This window comes from Apus apus, chromosome 1, assembly GCF_020740795.1.
Source record: "Apus apus isolate bApuApu2 chromosome 1, bApuApu2.pri.cur, whole genome shotgun sequence".
In the NCBI taxonomy this organism is placed as follows: domain Eukaryota; kingdom Metazoa; phylum Chordata; class Aves; order Apodiformes; family Apodidae; genus Apus; species Apus apus.
The window spans coordinates 62,082,172-62,102,653 of record NC_067282.1 but is presented as its reverse complement, the minus strand read 5'-3'; the positions used below and the strand labels follow the sequence as shown (position 1 = coordinate 62,102,653).

General features: G+C 36.6%; 2 protein-coding genes across 2 annotated transcripts in view; one reads left to right on the top strand and one right to left on the bottom strand.

The window, feature by feature from the left end:
• Nucleotides 1–20,482, bottom strand: part of SEPTIN10 (septin 10) — a 963,730-nt gene that overhangs the window by 477,348 nt on the left and 465,900 nt on the right. The window lies entirely within an intron of this gene.
• The window catches only part of CCDC138 (coiled-coil domain containing 138), a 35,883-nt gene continuing 17,725 nt past the window's right edge, over nt 2,325–20,482 (top strand). Inside the window, exons 1-11 of the mRNA XM_051616700.1 lie at nt 2,325–2,337; nt 2,989–3,127; nt 3,842–3,957; nt 6,961–7,145; nt 7,740–7,898; nt 11,252–11,371; nt 12,347–12,424; nt 12,502–12,612; nt 14,793–14,957; nt 15,747–15,863; nt 16,917–17,109. Coding sequence (XP_051472660.1) covers nt 2,994–3,127; nt 3,842–3,957; nt 6,961–7,145; nt 7,740–7,898; nt 11,252–11,371; nt 12,347–12,424; nt 12,502–12,612; nt 14,793–14,957; nt 15,747–15,863; nt 16,917–17,109 — 1,378 coding nt within the window. The 5' untranslated portion in view covers nt 2,325–2,337; nt 2,989–2,993. The remainder of the gene's footprint in view (nt 2,338–2,988; nt 3,128–3,841; nt 3,958–6,960; nt 7,146–7,739; nt 7,899–11,251; nt 11,372–12,346; nt 12,425–12,501; nt 12,613–14,792; nt 14,958–15,746; nt 15,864–16,916; nt 17,110–20,482) is intronic.

Genomic DNA, 20,482 nt, shown 5'->3' with positions numbered 1-20,482 from the left:
AATAGGAGAACTAACTTATTTTGTCTCGTTCCACAGCAATTGCCGGCCTTATTTAGAACGTGTTAGGAATATTTGTGGTTTTTCATAAAGCCTAATGATTAGCTCTGTTTTCGCAGAGCATGAAATTGTTCTGTACCTAGTCAGCCAGAGGAGAATCAAAACCGTAGTTCATAAGAGACTGCCACAGTGGCCAGACAGTAAATTGGTATTGTTCCCTTGCCAAGGTAAAGCAATGCTGTTTTACACCAGAGAATGCCAGGTTCTTTGCACCACTATGAATGAAGGAACTGGATTGTGATTCCCCTGTTCCCGTTACTTGTGCTTGACATAAGCATTTATGGGTCTGCACAATAGGTTAGGAAGCTGATCTGCCTAAAAATCCAGCAGCAAAGACACACCCCATCCTCCCCCCGTGCTGGTGTTTCAAAAGTCTTTGACTTCGTGGAAAGAATACTCACCGGCTAGGCTCTTTTATTTTGTCTAAAGTCTGTCAATGTGCATTCTTGCATCTGTATTCCATAGGTCAAAAGCTTCCAGTGTGCTCAGGGGGTAACAGTCCTTAAGTGTTTAAACTCATGCTGCATGGGAAGTAATGTGTTATAAAAATATTTAAAAAGTAGCCAAACATTGGGAGAGACTGAAAGCTGGATTTGGGATGGACACATAGTTGGACTGATCATGGGATCAGGAAGTGTCCCAAATATGAGGTGAGGATTTGAGTTCCTTAGCAGCTAAAATCTGGGTTTGTCTGTCCTTAGCTCCTCCAGAAGGATTTGCCACTCAGCTAGCATTTTGTGGTGCTCTACATGCTGTAATTTTTTGGAGGAATATTGTACTTTGATATATGTAGCTGTTCTTTAAAGAAAAATAATTTTCAAACATTATCTTTAAAAAAAACGTCTCTTGAGATTCTTGTCACGATTTGACTCAGGATTGGCAATTGAACCAGTGACAACAACACTCTCCATCCCCTTCCCCAGGTAGGGAAAGGAGAGAGATAATAAAGAGATACTTTCCAGATTGAAAACTAAACTAGACAGCTTTCATTAAATACTAGTGATAAAAGAAAATATGTACATTTATATATAAATGTGTTCAGGAATGTGCAAAACTCTATTGCCTCCCCCCATCCCCACGGCAACTCCTGCGGCATCTCCTGAGCTCTGAACAATCCCGAAAAGCCCCTGAGCTGCCAGAGAGAGCAGCAGAGCAGACAGGAGCTGAGGGGAGAGTGATAAGGGTCAGGAATGCAGGCCTGGGGATCAACAGTGATGGAGAGAGGGAGTCCTCTCTGGATGCTGGCCATGGATGGAAGAGAAGAGAAGAGGAAGCAGGAAGGAAATTGACTTCCATGATCTCTGACCTGACACCCAGCTTATGCAGATATATGGGATGGAATACTTTGGTCAATTTTGCTGTCTGTCTAGTCGTCTCCTCCCTATGGGAGGGCTGCAGATCCAAATCCTCTGCTCCTGTTGGATCTGAGAGGCAGATTCAACAAGTAGAGCAAAGTCCCAGCAGCAACATAAACATTCCAGCGTTATAAGTCCACTAGCTGGAAAACTTGCTGCTAGTTAAAAGAGAGCTTACTGAAGGAAAGAAAAATATCAGTAATAGGAAGATGGGCTTCATCCTGGCTCAAACCGGGACAACTCTAGAGTGTAATGCTTGCAAGGAAGGAAATGCTGTATTTGTTTGTGCATTTCGTTATTAAAAAGCAGTACTTAAGTACAAGAAAATACAGCACGTGATCATTTTGAGCACAGTAGAAAGATGCAGTGAAACTCAACTAACATACTAAGATAATGAGAGCTGCTTTGAGTCTGGTCTTTTCTAATGTACATGTAATTGATCTTGCTTTTAGCTTAATACTTCTGGCATGAACTTTTTTATTATGTAGTTACAAGTTAGTGGAAAAAAGTAGAACAGAACACGAACATAAAAAGCCTAGATGTAGAGGTAGGTGGCACTGTTGCTGTGATTACTGTATCCTACCTTTATGCCCATATTTTATGTTACTGTCTTCATTGTGTCTTATAGTCTCTTAAGTATTTTAACTTACAACACTATGAATATTTCATTTTTAGACTCTGAGGAATCGTTTGCCTCTTTATATTAATATGGGGGTAATTTACATTTATACATGGAAAAATACCAACATTGACATATTGAAAAAAAAGTCAGCAGTTTGTAATAATTTCTGTCACAAGGTGTTGTAACAGTTAAGCAAGTTGTAACATCTTGCTTTATCACCATAGTTTTATTCTTTCTTGTAGGATTGCCTTTTTGGAGAGTTACATACCGAGTATAAGAGTGGAGACTCTCTAGTGTACAAAGGTAATGCCAAACAACAGGGTTTTGATGTCTTTTGCAAGGAATAAATATACTAAAACAGTATAATTCCTAGATTTATTTTAAGTGGTTTTGTATTTTGTCATTCCAAAGAGGCAGACATTCTTGGTCAGGCATTTGTGATATCTGAGAGCCAGCCTGGGAATGTTAACATTCAGATGAAGAGCACAAAAGATGCTTTAAAACAGTGGTTACCAACCTGTTTGTGTTTAAGTCCTGCATGAAGTAGTTGCTAGTAGTCCACCTCATAATGCATACATTTGGCTTTAATTTAAAGATACATACGCATTTAATATTTAGAATGTCTTTGGGCCTCTTGAGAACCACATGGTGCTGGTGCATGCAGACAGCAGGGTAAAACAATGAGTTTGTCAAACTTTGATTGTAGAAAAGTTAGCATTTGAAGGCAAGCTGTAAAACTTCAGAAAGACAAATCTGCTTTGAAAACTAAGTAATTCTCCCTGTAGTTTAAGCTGTTACAGGTCTTCGTTCATAGTGCAGTTTTTTTAGGTTCTCATACATGATTACGTGGCAAGCATTTCTAATAATACCTTGTCTATTTCTTAATGTCAGCTTCAGAAATGCAAAAGAAAACTATTATTATTGTTATTATTATTGTTGGTTTTATTATTCTAGGTGATATGGACAGCTTACTGGAAAATACGACTACTTCTTTATCCAAATTTTCTGTAGATTCAGAATTTACTGAAAGTGGAAGAGAGAACAGCATCAGATCTTCTGGTGGTTTTCTACAAAGTTTTAAAGAACGGAATTGGTAAGAGGTGTTTTCAGCTCTCCTTTATCATTTATTATCTCTTGTAATCCAGATAAACCATGACTAAACAATCCATTCAGATTGCACAGATCCAGAAGTTGTTTCACGATGCTTGTTTTCTTGTTAAGTAAGTCACTCTTTGTGGCTGATGTGTGAAACTATGTGAATGCATATTTTAATGAGGAGTACTGTCATGCTCTTTCTAACCTGTGTGTGTTGGAATTGCTAATGGGATACAGGAATGATACAAACTGACCTAAGAGCAAAGCAAATAGCTCAGACTGATGAACAGCTTTACGTTTATTTAAAGATAATTTTTTTCCAAAAGCCAAGAAATCTCTTTTCAGGGCTGATCTACACCAAATATGAAATAATAATGTAAAAAGGGGGTTGTGTTTTTAGATTGCCTGGAATTTGGTGGTTGATGATGACAGAAGAGTGTTGGTTTTACATGCTGCATACGTGTGTTTACAGCATGAAAATTGTACTTATTGTTATTACTTTCGAGTCAGCAACATTACTAATTGTTGTGGTTAAAATCTTTGGAGTAATAATGCCTTCTGTCCAAATGATTGAACTCTGCTATTTGTTATCAGTCAAGTGTAAACATTGCTCATTCCAAAGTTTTTATATTTTAAGAAAAACTTCTCTCAATGCTTTATATGTAGTATGTTAAAAGGGACTGAGTAATTACGGCTTTGTTGTATTTTTTAGTTTTGATGATGAACAAGATTCTTTATGTGATTCGAGTGGACTAGAAATAGAGGAAAGAACCACTGACTGTTCTGACATTGATGCAGTTCAAAATACAGCTATATATGTAGAAACAGGTAAAAAATGTTGAATTTTTAATATTTTTACAATTCTTTGTGAAGTATAATGTAATTTAAAATATAATATGTATAATGTAATTAAAAAAACCTCTTCTAATAAATTTATTTCTGTTCAGTTCAGAAATACAATAGTCAGCTAAAATGTGTTTTAATTTGGGGATTTAACTTTCATATAAGTGTGAGTTACCTCTCTTAGAATTAGTGTGGGAGATCCAGGCATACTTGATGTGATACTGACATACATTAAAAAAAGAAAAGATAAATCAATCTTTTATGGAACAGGTTGCCAGGTGACTTTATAATACAAATGAAGAAACAAGGTGGATTTTGTTTTTATGTTTGTTTGCTTTGGTTTCTTTTAAGTAGCTAGCTGCATTAAGAAATACTACAACTCTCTTAAGTCAGATGTTTTTCAACTTAAGGATTTAAAACTGGCAATAGGTAGAGAGTGTTATCTGTTGTTCAGTTAGCTCAGGAAATTTTAACTGGGAGATTGTAGCAGGAACCAGCTAGCAGTAGTTCACTGCAAATATTTGATAATGCTGCCACACTTAGAGGAGTTTGTGAACCAGTGTAGCTCCATCTCTTGTGGAAAGTTTTAAGTTTAGAACAACATTGTTGAATTCTTTTGGAAGTGTGGAATCAGCCAGCCAACCTTGAACCAGCTAAAAGGAATCTCACAAGGCAGGCAGAACAGATCAATGGAGCTGTAGTACACTCTTGCCACGACGTATTAAATAGGTGGCGAGAGTATAAGAACAATTTTCTGAAAACACATTCTTTCTGGAAAGAAATAATAATAATTAATGGCACCAGAAATAATGCATGGTTTACAGTATTTAGGATCAAAGGCAAAATTAATACAAAACTTTGATAAATACCACACACATTTATTTCAATTGTTAATACATTTTCTTCTGGCTTCTTCTCCTCTATTTCTGTTATGATTTGTGTGGTATTGCACTTGTATGCTCTCCTTTCTCATCTCAAAGCAGCCATGCTGTGGCAGAACAACAGGTTTGCTTTATTGTGCTCCAGCTGTGATGGGTGATAACCATGGGGCTTGCTTGTTGCATAGCACCAATTAGCCTTGATTACATTGATTGCTTATCTAGTAACCTTTTATCAGTCTCTTGATGCTATTTCTCTTTGTCTTCGTTTTCCTTGTTTGCCTACTAAATAAGCAACCCATCCGTAATTACTTTTTCCTGGTTGGTCTGAGTTTTGTTACATCTGTGCCTGTTGTTGTTTAACCCTCACAGGCAGCTCAGCCCCACACAGCTTTTGGTTCACTCTCCATGCCCCTGCAGTGTGAAGGGAGAGAATAAGAAAGTTAAAAGTGATAAAACTCATGGATTGATACTTTAATAGGTAAAGTAAAAAGTGAGCTGCAAGCAAAGCAAAATAAGGAATTAATTTACTGCTTCTCATTGACAGGCAGGTGTTCAGCCATCTCCAGGAAAGCAGGGCTCCATCGTGCGTAACAGTTACTCTAGAAAACAAATGCCACAGCTCTGAAAGGCCCCCTTTCCTCCTTCTTCCCCCAGCTTTTATTGCTGAGCATGTCATCTGCCATCATGTGGTTTGGGATATCCCCCTGGTCAGTTGGGGTTAGCTGGCCCAGCTTTGTGACCTCCCGACTTCTTGTGCACCCCCAGCCTATTCGCTGGTGGGGCGGTGGGAGAAGCCGAAAAGACCTTGAGGCTGCGCAAGCACTGCTCAGCAATAGCTAAAACATCCCTGCATTATCATGGCTGTTTTAGTCACAAATCCAAAACAGCAGAATACCAGATGGTATGAAGAAAATTAACTCTGTCCTAGCCAAAACCAGCACAATACCAAGCTTGCATTTCTTATACTGTCACCTGGGTAATCTTGGCCTGATGAGGTACCTATGTGCAGTTGGCCTTGCAAGATGTCTCTCCCCAGAAGATCATAGTACTTGCATGATTTGTGAAGTTTTGGCTGTTTGACTATGAAATCCAGCCATTCCTTGCTGCACTATCGGCAACTTTCATCAGCTTCTTACAGTCTGTCACATCTAGCAGTTTCTCATGTTGTGTCCAGTAGTTTCTTAAGTTTTGTTCTGATAGCTTAGATGTTAGGCTGAGATCTACTCAGTAGTGAATCAGTTGCCTGAAGCCATTACAAAAATAAGAGATTTTGGCTACATTTTGATTCAATTTAATACAGTAATTTAATACAGTTATCTGTGGGATTTCTGTATTACAGAATCACAGAATAGCCACGGTTGGAAATGATGTCTGAGATCACTGAGTCCAACCATTAAAAAAAAACCAACCAAACACGAAAGCCCCACAACACACAACCTACAATCTCGGCAACTAGAGCATGCCCTGAAGTGCCATATCTGCACATTTCTTGAATACATCCAAGGATAGTGACTCCACCCATTCCCTGGGCAGGCTGTTCCAGTGCCTGACCACTCTTTCAGTATGGAAATTCTTCCTAATATCAAATCTAAACCTCCCCTGCTGCAACTTCAGACCATTTCTTCTGGTCCTGTCATTATTCACCTGGGAGAAGAGGCCAACTCCCACCTCCCTACAACCTCCTTTTGGGAAGTTGTAGAGGGCAATGAGGTCTCCCCTCAGCCTCCTCCAAACTAAACATCTCTAGTTCCCTCAGCCACTCCTCATATGACTTCTTCTCTAGACCCTTCAGCAGCTTGGTGGCTTTCCTCTGGACATGCTCCAGCACTTCAATGTCTTTCCTGCAGTGAGAGGTCCGTATTTTTGAAGTGGAGGACATAGTTTCTCTTGCAAAACTTCACTGATCACTGATCAATTCAAACAAGTCATATAACACACCCTTGAGCTACTCTCTGTAATTCTTTAGGAGATGTCTTTCTCATTTTGATACTTCTTGCTCTATACTTGTCACCCTAAATGCCTAAAATAAGTTTTTTATGTTTTGGAAGAGCAAGCATGTCATTATTTATCTACTTCTAATTTTTAAATGGGTTTTTCTTTTCCATAGACAGCATCTTACCACCCCATTTGGCGGCAAAGACACAGGAAAATAGTGACCAAAGTATTACCAATGACTTGGTAAGGAAAATCATGAGTGGAACTGATGCTCAAGCATGCAGTGGTCAAGACTTAGTACCACCTCACGTCAGTCAAATTTTTGAAGAATTATTTGTCATACATCAGAAGCTCCAGGTGGGAACCTGAATTGCCTTAAAAATTTTGTTAAGTAAAGTTATGAAGATTCTCACTTTTGACAGAGAATTCAGAAGTTACTTATATACTAAATCACTACTACTTATGTACTAAAACATTTACTTGCACTAATCACAATTACTTCAATACTGAAACTCCATTGTCATCTGCCTCTTCCCCTAAATTAATTCACCTCCTTTATGATTTTATGCTGTAATAGCTCCTGTTGCATCAGACTCTGTTTTGTCTTACAGTTAATACCATTATCAAAACTTTTGAAGCAAAATCCTAAGTTTAATTGTCTAGGTTTATACTTGAGCAACCTTGTAGAATTGAATTTTGTATTTTGGGAGGCTGTGCCATCCCAGCACATATCAAAGTCATGTGGGATAATGTGTGGGTACACTGAACATTGATGTGGGATAATTAGTAAGGATTACTAATAATTAGTAGGATAATTAGTAAGGTATTGTGTAACACTAGAATTTTCTAAAAATCTAAGCATATTCCTGGGGGGGAAAATTCAAATTCATTATAAATTGTGATAATTTCATGGATTTGAAAGCTGTTTCAACATTTGTTTTCTTGATACAGAGAGAAAGTTCAGCACAGCAGGAGTATGCTCTGCAACTCCAGAAACGAGAGCATTTCCTAACAGAGCGAGAAGCATTGCTTTTTAGACACGAAGCAGCTTTGGCTAAAATAAGAGGTGTTGAGGAAGAGGTTCACACAAAATTTGGAATTATAAAAGAGGTGCATTAATATGTTATGTGATGTTCATTGCTGTACATGCCATTTAACTTGTTTGTAGTTATCTTAGGTTTTGTGTCTTTCATTAAAGTCCTTGAAATCCTCAAATGAAAGGTTTGTGTAAGAAGTACAAACCAGTATTGTTAGGGTTTTTGTATGGCTTCTGTTTCAGGGAAGTGCATTTGGTTGTTTGATTTCTAGGTGCATTTTACTGTTAGGATTTAGAAAAGAAAGATAACTTGTTTTAAAATAGCAAAATCTATATGACCTGTATTTGAGAAAAAAAATGTTGTCTATCTGTAATTGTATTTAGCTTAAATGAGTATCTTTGCATTAGCTGTAGTTAAAGTAGATCTTGGGAAGGCTTTAGGATGCAAAGAGGTCTTATGCCATAACAGCTATTGCAGAGTGTACTAGCAGAAAAGCACTCAGGAAGTTCAAAGAGAGAAAAGGTCAACCTAACTTTAGGGGTGTGGAAGAAAGTGAAATGGTGTGATTTCAACAATGGAAAAAAGTGGTCAACACACTCTTCCTGTGGGAGTTTGCTGTTGAATTCAGGTCTTGTGAAAAGTTTTGGTATTATCCGGAAGATCACCAGGAGAAGACCTTAAATATGTGTACTTGGTTTCAAAATTGTAAGCTGAGAAATCAAATTTATTTTATGTGTGCAGATAAACCTTCACCATAAGCTGTTGAGGGAGGGTAGATTACATGTTAAAAAAGGCAGAAGGGTGTCAGAAGAGAGGGACCTTGACTTTTGAACAGGGAAGGAATAATTATGGTGGTAATTTAGATGGTTCAAATCTTCTGGACTTTAAGAATGTTACGCCAGTCAAAGAACTGGCTGAAAAAAGCCACAAAAAAAAAAAAGATCTGTGGTTATCTGCAAAAATTTTTGGAGCTCAAATGGAGTATTAAAAGACTGAAATAATGTGGTGCCTTTCTTTTTAAAAAGGAATGAGTTGTATAGCCATCAACTTAAAGCGATTTCTCAAAATAAATAAATAAATAATGTAACAAGCTGTAAATACACTGTTGGAAGCAGAATGCAGAAAGCAATGCAATAAATAACTATGAGTGTGTATTAATCATAAATTGTCAATTCAGTCTTGTTTCCACTACAGCAAAGTAATGGATATTGCTAATAGAGGAGTAGTAGCTATTTATGTCTGGACTTAATTAGAAATGTTTTATACAGTTTCGCATGGCATTTTCATAATCATATTAGGGAAGTATAGCAAATGTAATGCAGTTGGTGTAGATCTGTAGCAGGACAATAGTTCACAGCAAAGTTGAAGGAATGTACATAGCAGATTCTAGCATATCTTTTCAGTCAAGTATTAGTATTTTCAATAAGAGGTTTGATGGTGAGAAGAGCACATTTATTAAATTTGAAGAAAATAGCAAGTGAGGGGGAATTTCAAGCATGCTGGAAAATAACATCAGGATTAAAATTGATCTTGACAAATTGAAGATACGGTAGGTCTGAAAAAAAACATTATGCTATTGAGAAGGTGTGAGTGTACTAAATTGCACTTGAATAGAAGTATCAGCTGCAGAAATGGAGGATGAGTGGATGCATGGGATGAGCTAAGGGTGAACGTGCCAAGCTTCAGCTTTGTAAAAGGCTGCTACAAAAACAAAGAAACAAATATTTTTTTCATGTCTCTGATAGGAGAAGTACTAGGAAATCTAGGAAAACTAGATTTAAGCAAAAATAATTAAGGAAAAGGACAGGCAGACTGGGAAAACTGAAGTGTTTTCCAGTTTTGGATGACTTAAGAACAGACTAGGCAAACATCTGGCAGGAGTGAAATGATATAGCTAGTTATGATACAGATGACAGAGCCTGATCTGCTTTTCAAAGTGGATGTCTTAGACATCCTGGCATCATCTACAACCCTGTGGCTTAACAACTGAATTGGTACTGCTTACCTTTCAGACTAATATTCTGTAATGATTCTTACTAGAGCAGCTATTGAGTCATAGAATGGCTAGAGTTGGAAGGGACCTTAAAGACCATCCAGATTCAAGCCCCCTGCATTGGCAGGGACACCTCCCACTAGACCAGGTTGCTCAAAGCCCCATCCAACCTGCTCTTGAATACTTCTGGGGATGGGGCTCCCACAACTTCCGTGGCCAACCTGTTCCAGTGTCTCACCACCCTCACACTAAAGAATTTCCTCCTAATGTCTAATCTAAATCTCCCCTCTTCCAGTTTTAATCGATTTCCCCATGTCTTCTCTCTGCATGCCCTTGTAAAAAGTCCCTCCCTGGCTTTCCTGTAGGCCCCCTTCAGATACTGGAAGGCTGTGTCCCCAGAGCCTTCTGTTTTGCAGGCTGAACAACCCCAACTCTCTCAGCCTGTCTTCATAGGAGAGGTGCTCCAGCCCTCTGGGCATTTTTGTGGCCCTCCTCTGTACTGTTCTGATCCCTTTGACTGAGGAAGAGTGGCAGATGAGAAAAAAGCAATTGTAGATGGTTTTTTCTGTATAGCTGGAATGAAGTTACTGTGCTTTCAAGCAGAAATATATATAAAGTCTCTTCAGGGCAAGCTTCCTATAAACTTCTACTGTGCTATTTATGCCTGTCATTTACACATCTAGAAAGAGAGGAATGGCTGGAAATAAAAAAGCAGAGAATGAGGGGGTGAATGAGTGAACAGTGAATTAATGGAAGGGAAGAGATGAGAGATAGTAGCTATATATAGCTGGAATATATTCAGTAAAATAAAACTACTGTTTTACGAAATCTGGGGTACAGCAGATGCACTGATGTGCAGATAAGATTAAAATAAAATTCAGGGAAATGAGTAGAACAGTAGGGGATATGCAGGTTATAGTTAGCGATTCATATGCTTGTGCTGTAAACCAGAGCACTAGTCTAAGAGGCATAGGATTAGTTTCTTGTTTTGCATGATTCAAAGAGCAACACCAGACGAAATAATTGAAACCTCAAAAGTTGCTGCAAAACAGAATCACTTTTTTTTTTTGTGATTATATGGAAGAATATGCTGTAAATAAAAGCTTTGTCTTTGTTTTTAGCTTACAACCTTTTCCCACATTTGACTCATCTGAGAAATGTACATATTGATAAAATGTGTTTTGGATAGAATCTTGAAAGATTAAGAGCCATTGGTTATGCACATTTCTCTCAGTTTCTTTATAAATTCTTCTTAAAATGCAGTGTGGATTTTTTTCTCACTAGTGGTTCAACATGTAAATTTGGCCATGCAGGTTTACAAATATGATCTTTGAAAGTTTGTCCTATTATTTTAACACTAAAATTAAGCTTAGCATAAAATTGTTTCTAAAAGTCTCTTGTAAGTCATATTTTTAAATTTGATATTTCTATAGCAACATAAGGCAGAAGTTAAACAGCTGACAGAAGCCTTGAGAGAAATAACTAAAGAAAATAGAAGGCTGAAGTCATCATTTGACACCTTGAAGGAAATGAATGACTCTTTAAGAAAACAGGTAAAATTAGTAATTTCCTGTTATAAATAATTTTACAAGCTACCATTAACAATTTTAAACACTTGAACAGCTTAAGTGTGCGAAATTGCTGATTTTTTTGTTTCTGTAAGACAAGAATTGTTCTATTAAATAAAAAGTAGAATATGTGTTTCTAGCTTCATGTTTGCTCAGTACTTTTAGTTATTTTTACAAATTAAGGCAGTATTTTCTCAGTTCTTAAACTGAGACATTGTTTCATAGTAATACAGAGAGAAAGAATTTTCACCTCACTTGACTATTAAGTCTGACCTAAAATGCTGATACACAAATTGCTATCTAAACTATTTAACCATTGTTTTTTCAGTGGATATTTACAGTTCTGATAATCTGAGTATGATAAAAATCAACATCAGAGGTTTATTCTTTTCCTTAGAGACAGTCAGACCTAACTCCTAGAATGCAACCCATCAGTCTGTTTCCCCTTACTGCAATATCTTTGCATGTTACAGAATCACACAATTGTTTTGCTTGTAAAAGAACCTTAAGATCATTGAGTCAAACCATTAACCCAGCACTGACAAGTCCACCACTAAGCCATGTCCCTAATCACTGTGTCTACTTATCTTTTAAACACGTCCAGGGATGGTGACTCAACCACCTCTCTGGGCAGTCTGTTCCAGCTTATAATTACCTTTTCAGTGAAGAAATTTCTTTTAATATCCAATCTAAACCTCCCCTGGCACAACATGAGGCCATTTTCTCTTGTCCTATTGCTTGTTAATGGGGAGAGGAGACCAACACCCACCTCACTACAACCTCCTTCTAGCGAGTTGTAGAGAGGGATAAGGTCTCCTCTAGGCTTCCTTTGCTCCAGGCTGAAAAAAACTTTCAACTTCGATAATTTAGCTGCTCAGCAACAACATCAAACTATTTCAGTGTGATAATCAAGTAAATAAGATAATTTACAGATACTTTGATATTTTCTGATTCTTTCAGTTAAGTGATGTAACTGAGCTGAACAAGAAGTTGGAAGGTCAAGCAAGAAAAGTACAAGCTCGTTTAGAGAATCTACAAGTAAGGCTTGTTCTTAGTTACCTGCTTCCTTTATAGGTAACAAGTGAAATATAATTCATTGTTACATTTTCTTGTAGAGGAAGCACGAATTTTTAGTGATACAGAAGTCTAAGGATGTATGTCAAGTGGTACAACAAAATAAACCTGTCAAGCAGGAAAAAGTGATGGTAACATCAAAAATTACTAAGGTAAGAATTGGACAAAATGAAAGATTCATTCTAAAGACATTAGGTAGTCAAACCTTCTCTGTATATCTGCTAAAAATTAGAAAATGTATCTTCCAATTGTATTTATTTTATGAGTGACTTTAAAGATAAAGATTATATTGGGGAAAACAGGCAGTTAACAAAGAATTAAGCTTATTGCTAAAAATATCTGTTGTATTTCATATTCTATATCTATACATTTTTATTTATATGGTATGTTTTTCTCCTCCTGTCACATCATCTTTCATATGTCAATTAAAATTGTAACCTGCTTACACTGTAGTTGGCATCTTTTGCTGTGTCAAAGCAAATCTTAAACTTTCTGGTTGCTGCTACAGTACATCACTGTTCTTATGAATAACTAGCTAAAAAGTAGTCAGTCAGAGGTATCAGATAAAGAATTTTAATTTTGTAAGCCAGAGGTGATTATATGACTGTTGAGAAGTAGTGTTTAATGAGGGAAAGAAAATAAATGCAGTGTTCATACACAGTTCCAGATGATCACCTTGTTTTCCTTAAAATATCTTCTTACATCACTTAATTAAATGCTTTCTGTCTCCATCTTGTTCCACTTAGCAGCAAGTCCTTTGGTAGCACTCTGCCAACATCTCCCAACTGGTAATGATTTTTTCCAGCTAGAGGCTAAACTGTGAAATGCGAAAGAGATTCACACCATCCTACTTAATTAATTACATCAGATGCCTTAAAACTGTGCTGTCTATGTATAGCCAACATAGTTCTCAATTTACATAGGGTTTAGTGTACTTTGGTTGCAAGTGAAATACAAACTTTCGGTAGTGACGGTCCTGAATGAAGAGGAAAAAAATTGTCTGAAGTTTGATAAAGAAAACTTTTGAAGTCTTCAGATAACTGTTTCTGCAGCCTGTATTCAGGTACCACTGGATATCTCTCATAGGGTATTTCATTGCGGTGTAGACAGAACAACCATTTCAAGTCTTTGCTCTTTTTCAAAAAATGCTAATTACCCAGGTGAATTTAAACAACAGTGGACTGTATGGTCTAGAGGTCTAGTGCATTGACATGAGAATTTTCATGAAAAGGACATTAAAGATTTACATCCACCTGTAATTAATTGGCCAGATTATTAAATAGAATTATTACATAGAATTATTAAATAGAATTATTAATTTTCTGTATGTGAAAATATTTTCCTAGGCCTTTTATAACCGTTTTCCAAGTACAAATTAAATTATGTGCATATTTTTTGAAATCTGGAGGCCATCACAAATAGTATCTGTTCTGCAGAGGGGGTGGAAGTGAGGAGTGAGAAAGATAGAAATTATACAGGGTTCTTTCAGGATCTCTGTAAGAAAGGCCTGATAACAAATAGCTTAATGAAATAGCTGTTCTAATAAGAGGAGGAATATAGATAGCTAGTAAATCTTACGTCCCTTCAGATGCTGGGAACATTGTGTTTGTGGAGCATCAGATGGAGCCCGGGTGGACTTTTCCCAGGGTATGCTGAGCAGGTCCTGTCTGTGGAGAGAAGCTCCTCCTTATTGGTCATTCAAGCTATTATATAGATTTCTTGCAAGAGAATGACTCTGTTAGTGAAGGATGTTCACAGAAGAACTTGTTGCTCTTTTAGCCAAAGGCATGGCCAGGCAGGCAGGAGGTATGATCACTGGTACCAAGTGGGAGCTGCCTGCAGGCTCCAGTTACAGCAAGCTGGCTGAGTTTGTCCTGCAGCCATAAACTGTGCAGTTAAGAGATCTGTGCAGCACAGGCTGCACCTGCTCAAATTAAATATGATGTGAATCTCTGATTCCTCGATGTGCAGTGGTCTCTGAGTCAGGATCAGCACCTTTCATCCCTTGATCCCTACACAGTTTACTTTTTGCTGAGATATTTTAGGTTACAGGTTATACTAATAACATGCAAGCGTTCTCAAACTCTGGGTACAAGACCCCAGAGGGCACACGTGGCCTGTTCAAGATCACTGTTTCCTCAAATATAGTGTTTTCCACAGGCTCCCAATACAGTAACTTACTTCCTAGGTTTTATCAGGCTCATCATCCTTTAAATTACATGTAATATTTCAGGTACAATGTATTTTCATGTATTTCAACTTTGTACTGTTTGGACTTAGAAAATTAATAATCTTGAAAACTGAAATATCTGATGTTGTGGATGTCTTACAGCTACCATTGAATTCACAAGTTTATGAGCTCTTAACTTTTCTCATGGACTGGATCTCAGACCAGCACCTTAGCAAAATAAAAATACAAGAAGAAAGAGAGGGCAATTGTAAACTTCTGGTTACCCAGACCTCCAAAAAGACCTGCACCCAGGAAAAGTGTTTGAAGGTAAGGAAGTGTGGATTGTTTGCACGTTATATGTTTTTAGATTTATAGGTTTTATTAAATGATTTTGAGAATATAGCAGGTCAGTCTGTTTAATATGTGCTTTGGATACAGTAATAAAAATTACTCTTAATAAGTCAGTATTTATTCTGACAGTGAGATATAATAGATAATTCATCATTCATGAAGCATACAAATCATTTTTGAGGAAAAGTGTGGTGTTCAGTCTCAGCTTGAGCATTTCAGCGTTTTTTATCAAGTCACTTCTGTCTGTTGATAATTTGTCTTGTGTTTCAAGTATAATACTGTACATAATTCCTCTTTTCTAAGGAGATAAACATGTCTAACTTAAAATAATTTGATGCCTGTATTAGATAGAAAAGTTTCAGTTTATGACTGATAAAAGGTGATACTATGCTATACTTTTAACATATTTATTGTTTTCTTCCTTGGGGATACCAAAGTTTGGAAATGAGTGAGGTGTTCAGAAAATCTGCTTTTCCTGTTTCTCTTCATTATATTAAAGATGTATAGCCATTAGTACTGGATTTGCTGGGATTGAGGTCACATGAAGCATCTCCACTTTTGCATGTAAACCTCTATAAAATTTGAAATCTGTGTATGCTTACCATTCTGTTACCTGTCCTGAGTCTGCCCAGTGAGTGTTTACATTTGTAATCTGTCAATCCACGAAAAAGTTGGGAGGTAGGTTTGTTTGTTTTTCACTTATAGTTAACTTATACAGTAGTTTCATATACTGCTTATAATTTTACTTTTTTTATATTTTTACAGCTTTTGCCTATAGCTATTGAGCAACTCCAGTGGATGCCATTTGTGAATCCTAAACTACACATCCCTGTCATTAAATTTATTTACTGGTCTATAAGACAGTTAGACAGTGATATTCAGGTATGACAGATAGTCCTCTTGCAGTAGGTTTTTTTAAAAACTAAATTTCCAGAAGATATTAATGGATTTTTTGTTTGAAATACATATGAGAATTGGATACTTTCAGATAGTATATATAAAAGAAACTGCTGTCTTTGCAAAGAATAAACTCACAGCATTTACCACAGATACATGGTAAATGAAAAAACAATAAATTGTTTTTCGATTTAATATTAAATTTTGCCTTGTGTATCTAAACATGGTTTCCTCTGTTGTGTCTTAGCATCTGAGATATGATATTTTTCATATGTATTTGCAACATTTTTGCACTCAAAAAGGCAGTATTTTAAAGCTTACTTTATATATGAGATTTGTTGAAATTGATGGAAATCTGTAGCAAAGTAGCAAAGGAGTTTTGTTTTGAATGTTCTCTGTTCAGTGTCTAACCATGACATTCTTATTCCTTTTGACTAGAGTGCTGTAAGAAAATATTTAACAGTATAATAAGGAAAAAGACAGTATCTGTAAAGACTAAATATAGTGCATGTTTCTGCCAATAGTGCTTTTGCTAAAGCAAAGGTAGGAATTGTAAATACCTTGAGTTTAAATTCAATAGAATAGTAAATTGTTGGGTTTAGTGCTAATAAGAACCTGTGTTTTAAATTATCATATTGTGAAGTTTGATTCTGAAATATTTCTTGATGGTTTCTGATGAAAACTCTAATAGATGTTACTAGTACAGTGTTCTCAAGGTTTATGTTTAGACCTTGATTCTGTAAGTGCTATTGCAGGATATAACAAAATAAGAGTTCACTGAAGCTGAGCTTGTGGAACCAGAGGCAGGTTTATATAATGCGAGTGTATCAGGGGCCCTCACTAACTAGTCTTGCACAGCACAGTGATAATGTTGTTCAACTGCTATAGGAACATAGAGTAGTATCTCCTATGCAGATTATCTTCCAATAATGACCAAACTATTTGCTGTTTAGTATTTAATTGCTAGGGAGCTATATGTATCTCTACATGGTACACAAGGTTTGAATATTTGCACTAACTGTATGCATTTTGGAACAGCATGCAACAATGACCTCAACAATGAGGAGACTTGGTGAAGATATTTTCAAAGGCATAGGAAGTAAGGGAAACCCACGTAGTTCTTCTCAACAGTCTACAGAAAGTAAACCAAAATCAGCAGCTTTCTTTAAGAGTTCCTGTATGCCCTTGAGATTCCTATCAACTTTAATTGTGCTTAAAACAGTGACACAAGGTACGTTCTGATTTTTTAAATTTTATTTCTTTATTTCAGTCATGTTCCTGGAGAAGCATTTCAGTGATACTTTAGAGTCCATTACGCTTTATTAGTGAAAAGTGGTTTTGCCTGAGTTTTCCTACCTTGTGAAGCAAAATATACTGGAAACAAGTATGAATCTTGCTATTATTAATTTGATGTTGGGATTTATGTGTTCCTATTAATATGATGTCAGACAAATCAACGTTCCTGAAGAAGGAAAAATGAGATGTTGGTAATTCTGTCAAATCGTCACTTCAGCAGTGACTGTATTGCCAAGACCTGTACTGCAGAGAATGGCACAGCTAGTTATTTTTTATACACTGAAATAAGTTGCATATTTTGCACACTTCTAGAATTTCACCGTCCTGCTTAAGCTAGTAGGTTATTTACCTATCCCCTGAAAGGCTCATCAGCTGCAGGGTCAAGTGTTTCTTTTCTCCCATAGTTAGAACTTTGCTGCATTTCTCTTTATAGGTAAATCTGATGTCCACAGGAGCTTCTGATGTGTTTGTAGCCACATAGAGAAGCCACTTGTGTAGTGGATTATAATTGTGATACAATTATAATTGTGATACAATATATGTCCTGAAGTTGCTTCGTCTAAGTTTAGTATTTAGTTCATAATCTAGCCCTTACCTGTTCGCTGCTCCTCTCTTCTCCTACCAGGGGTGGCACTGCAAATGGCTGCCTACAAACATTACCAACATTGAAAAATGCTACCCTATTACACTGTTAGTTATTGACATGGTTGTCCGTTCAGATTTCACTATTAAATAGACAAAGCACCATCATTGTTTATGTAAAACTGTTTTAGACTTCAAAGCCACCTGTCTAGCCTGAAAAGTGACCATTTTATCCAAAATCTTCCAAAAATTCCTATGTTGATGTAGTACAGTAATGTACTTTGTTAACAAACCAAAAGCAAACAAGGTCACATGAGAAGATAACACAGCTCTGAAAACAGTGACTTCTGCTTTACGTCATAACAGGTTACTCCACTTGTGCACTTTTCAAGTTTCTGTGGCAGATCTTCTCAGTGGGACCTTCTCTGAAAACAGATTATCATCTGAAAAGACCAAAACATTTTCTTTAAAGTGATGACAAAAATGGACTGTATATTGTGAGATCTGAGTGCTGAGTACAAACCAAAAAAAAGGCACAAACTCATATTTCTAATGTTTTCCTTCTTTATCCTTTGCACACAGAGACTGGTGTACACTTTTCTGTCAGAACCCAAAGAAAAACCTTCAGTAAATCTGATCTGTAGATATTTTAAAATTAACTGACAGATTAAGTTTGGTAATTTTAAAAAATTCCTAGCGATTTATAATATATACATGACTTCTTTGAAAACTTAACAGTAGTATGTAATCTGAATAATTCTTGAAGGTTCTGAATTCGTAAATCTGCAGATTTCATTAGTAATGCAAAAGAATGTCTTATTTTTATGTCTATTAGTAGCTTTCTGTTTTTAACTTGATTGCTTTAATTCAGTAATGGCTTCAGTGATTGTTATGAAACCATTTTGTTCACCTGTGCAGAAAAGAGTCCATCAGCATAAAAGCAGCAGAGTTGACAGGTCCCCTCTGAATCCTAAATGCAATATGATTGCCACATACTATCAAGTTGAGCTTCTGACTGTATAAAGACTTGGCTGTTTGTGGATTTCTTTTTTAGCAAAAAAAGGCCCCACAAAACAACTCTAAAATACCCTCTTAAAAATATAGTCCAGACAGCCTTCAATGGCTTTTAAAGTATCATGGAATCTGAAACAGCTACCTCATTTTCAGCTCTTGCTTCTGCATTTTGTTAACCAGAATGAATCCAAAGATTGTGTAGGGGTGCATCACAAAGTGAGTGACTCTTTCCTTTCACTGTGAGTTTTATTCTATTTCTACCTTGTTCCCAGGGTTCTCCTACCTTTCACACTAGCAGAGATGTATAATAGTAGCATAAAGTAGAATACTCTTCTTAAAGCCCATATAATTTTGTGTTGGCAAAGAAACAGAAGAAGCTGGGTCTTCTCTACTTCATGGGAGAGGGGGCAAGTGAAGATTTCAAAGTACACACTACGAGTTAACAAGAATTAAATTGTGTCTGGACAGGGTGAGAAAAAAATGGAAAATACATCTCAAAGAACAGGGTAGCTGTTCTCACAACTGTTTTGTTAACTACTGTCTTCAGTTATGAAGCCTTTTCTTTCTGTGAGGGAAATAGGGAACAAGAAGTGCTGCAGATCCTTTTTATGGAATTCAGGCAGGAAACACTAATTATACACCATTAAAAGCAGGTGTAAGAGGTGATTACTGCCTACCTGCAGCAACTTAGGAGTAGTGTGGGGCTGCATAACTGGGATTTTCTGCAAGAATATATGTTACAAGGATAGCATAAAAGTGAATGTATCTATAACCCTTTTCCAACTCTTTGCAACGCTAATCACTTATTTTTCCCTTTTCAAAGACATTTTAAAAGCATGGACCATTTTTATAGCAAATGATTTTTCAGTAGTGTTATGATTATGAGCAATCTAACCTGAGAGACAGTCCTTCTTTGGGCAGGAAGGTTGGATAGATTCCAACCTAAATTATTCTGTGATTCTGTTTTTGCTAACTTTTGTTCTCAGGATGGTATCTTCACATTGCCTCTGCTAGTAACACAAAGAGATGGAGGCAGGTTTCAGATAAGTTAATTTTCAAGGTAATCCTGAAAAAACACACCAGAATGTCAGAATCAGATGCCTGCTTTGTTATCTGACTTTTTGCAGTCTCTTGCATGAATTCTATTATGAATTTTGGACCATTTCTTAGACAGCAGAGATCCACATCACAAAATTGCTACAGTTTCTGGCACCCTGATTGACACTAATTAGGGATGCCAGCTATTTTAAATCCACAGGCAGTGAACAGTGTTCCTGTTCATGGAAGTTATCCTTCTGGATTAGAAGGTTAGGCAGATTAACATGTTTTTGTGCTTAACTGTTCCTGTGGAGTATTTATATTGTGAGTATTTACAGTAAAGACAGGATTTAAACATGGTGGAAGACCACCCTAACATCATTAATGAACAAATACAGTCTTTCAGATGTTGGAGGGGACTATTTCTGTTAAGATATTTTGGTGAATAATATATTAAGATATGATAATTACTTTTAAATGGAGACTCAAATTTCTAGAAATATTTGATAAAAACAAATAATAATTGCAATACAAAAAACCAGTTGTTGCAGAAACTTCCCTAAGCAGATGAAGGCTGTTAGAATGAATCAGTTTAGCTTCTCATGGTTGCGTTTTACTGCTGGCTTCTATAACATGGAAAATAGGATCTGCTGTTAAACATACGTCAAATATCA